Source organism: Montipora capricornis, chromosome 9 (assembly GCF_036669925.1).
Source record: "Montipora capricornis isolate CH-2021 chromosome 9, ASM3666992v2, whole genome shotgun sequence".
NCBI lineage: Eukaryota > Metazoa > Cnidaria > Anthozoa > Scleractinia > Acroporidae > Montipora > Montipora capricornis.
The window spans coordinates 21,001,319-21,003,818 of record NC_090891.1 but is presented as its reverse complement, the minus strand read 5'-3'; the positions used below and the strand labels follow the sequence as shown (position 1 = coordinate 21,003,818).

At 40.9% G+C, this 2,500-nt stretch overlaps 1 protein-coding gene across 1 annotated transcript in view; it reads right to left on the bottom strand.

Annotated features, from left to right (window-relative positions):
- Positions 1 to 2,500, bottom strand: part of LOC138016681 (myotubularin-related protein 2-like) — a 33,003-nt gene that overhangs the window by 1,592 nt on the left and 28,911 nt on the right. Inside the window, exons 23-24 of the mRNA XM_068863868.1 lie at positions 1,879 to 1,962; positions 219 to 266 (exon numbers count right to left, since the gene is read on the bottom strand). Of these exons, the coding sequence (XP_068719969.1) occupies positions 219 to 266; positions 1,879 to 1,962 (132 nt within the window). The remainder of the gene's footprint in view (positions 1 to 218; positions 267 to 1,878; positions 1,963 to 2,500) is intronic.

Genomic DNA, 2,500 nt, shown 5'->3' with positions numbered 1-2,500 from the left:
TAGTTTCAACTTCACATCCTTTGGACAATCCGACACTTCTTGACCTTTTTTCGTTGTCAAGAAAGGTATGAAAAGAAGAGATGGACTATTGTGTTTAAGATTGGAATCCTGTATTCGTAAACTTGGTTCATTGAAAAGTAGACACCCGAATTGTCATGGCACTCGTTTCATCACATTGCCTTAACAGAAAACGTCGCTGAAGATTTATCTTGACATACCTGTTCGCAAAGATAATGCAATTCTCGGCTTCTCTGTTCCTCTGACTCCTGTAAAGAAAGGTGAATTGCATGCTCCTTTTTCAAAACGTTCTTTTAGCCAAGAATAATGAACGTAAAAACTAGGCAAGTTTTAATTGGTAACTGACCAGTTTAAAAAGTGAAAACCGAACTAAACGGAAAGCGGAGCTTGGTTGGTGCTGTAATGAGAGCTCTCGCTTTCCTACAATCTCTTTGCATCAAACAATATATTAATGAATATCTTGGTTCTCTCTTTGCTTTGATTCCTCTCTCTCTCATCCCCAACATTTGATTTGGAGTCTTCTTCATTTGATGTGCAACTGTGCTCGGTCTTTCGGCTACAGAAAGTGACTATTATAAGTATTGTATCTGTCTTGTTATGAAGGGGATGACAAATGTTAACTCGGGTTGTTAAAATGAGGAAATTGTTTCGATGCCGTCTCGGGGATACTCCGATATAAACCGAGTGCTTTGCAGGAGTTGACCCCATGACCTTCGGATCACTAGTTCGATTACTAGTTTCTTTATAACTACCTTGTTAGCACATTTCCCGATATTTGTTAAGCCGTTAGCTCAAACGAAAATTCAAAAAAGGAATGTGGATGTAACACAAAATGTTGTTCTTTGAGATGAGGTTATCCTCTTAACCAATTAAACATATTCTTCCGTTGCCAATGAATTTCATCCCCAGAGTCCGCTATTCTTTTGGTCAGCACCAAGAACACGGACGCTGTCGACTTCCAATTCATGAGCAGTCGTAGTGAAGGTCACTTTTTGTAACCATTGACAACCACTGTTGTTTCAAATATCTGAGCATGCGTAGACGAGCGGGAAGTCCGCGATTTGCAGACTTCCTGCCTTGGAAGTGGGCAGAGTCCATGTTCTTGGTGCTGACCAAAAGAAAAGCGGACTCTGGGAACGAGATTGGTTGCCAGTGGACTTGATCCTTGTCCGACCTAATGTAAGAATATGTCTGTTCCTCGGATGATGTAACGAACTGTCCAGTTTCAATACAAAAATGATCTGAAGCAGTTTGCAAAGTCATCTCAAGAAAACTCATCCCTGACAAGATCGCATATGGGATTACCACTGCCAACTGGTGCGACCCGCAAAATGTGAAACATCGAGGAAAGAGGTAGAAGTAAGAGTTGAGTGAAAAATTCATCATCATCCTCATTCAGTTACACTCAGTAAGGAAACACATAGCCCATGAGGTGCTACAATCTTGGACAAAACTCTTGGGAAAAATTCTATCTTAAGTATCATTTGGCACCCACTGACAAAATATATTGGTCCTTCCCCCTTCCCCCCATACCAATGATGAAAATGTGATGCAAAATACTGTGCAAGCCTTTGGTCGTTGTTTCAACCAACACTGGAATGGGGGGAGAGGGGAGAGTAGGAAGAATTTAATCTTTATCACACAGACAATTAGAGCGTCACATTTTCCCAACGAGTTTTGTCCAAGATTGTAGTTAGAACGAGCAACTTTCTCAGGAGAAAACCGTGGTTAGGTGGACTTGAAAGGGAAAAAGGGTCAACGGAGTTTCACGCACAAAATTAATGTGAACTAGGCCAAGTAAAAAGAGAAAAGACGGATGGACTTGGAAACACATCAAACTTGAAACACAAAATTGCGTACCTGAGGCTGCATTGTAGGATTCCAACGAATGTAATAACGAGTCCACAAATCAAGTCTTCTCATACTGGCCACCGGAAACAGAACCTGGAGCACAAGAAAAAAGGGGCTGACAAAACAAACTTAGAACGCACTCATAAGAATTCTTATACACCCTACTCAAATTTCGATCCCCTAAAAGCACTGAAATTTAGCTAAGGTTATATGTTAAATTCCTCTTTCAACCACGCTGAAAACAGAGAGCAATTAGCGGCTCCTTTTAGCCGGTTTGGACGGGAGTTCCCGCCCGACTAGAGCAAATAAAGGAAGAATTTTATACCCTGCCACTAACTTTTTCTATGTAATTGCCATTTCTTTGAAATGAGGCATCTGCGCACAACGCTGGGTTCGAGTAAATGAGAACAGGGCAACAACACGTCTCCATTTGTGTCCAGGAGTTAAACAAATGAGATTTAACGCAAGTTTCATAGAGCAAGTTTCAATCGAGTGTCGTAAAACCAAAACCATAGTGGTTTTACGACACTCGATTGAAACTCGCTCTAATGCAAAACCAAAGCAATTCACTAATTACTTTCGACACTCAATTGAAAACCGCTCTAAATGTCACAGGGAGTAACTAGTAAAT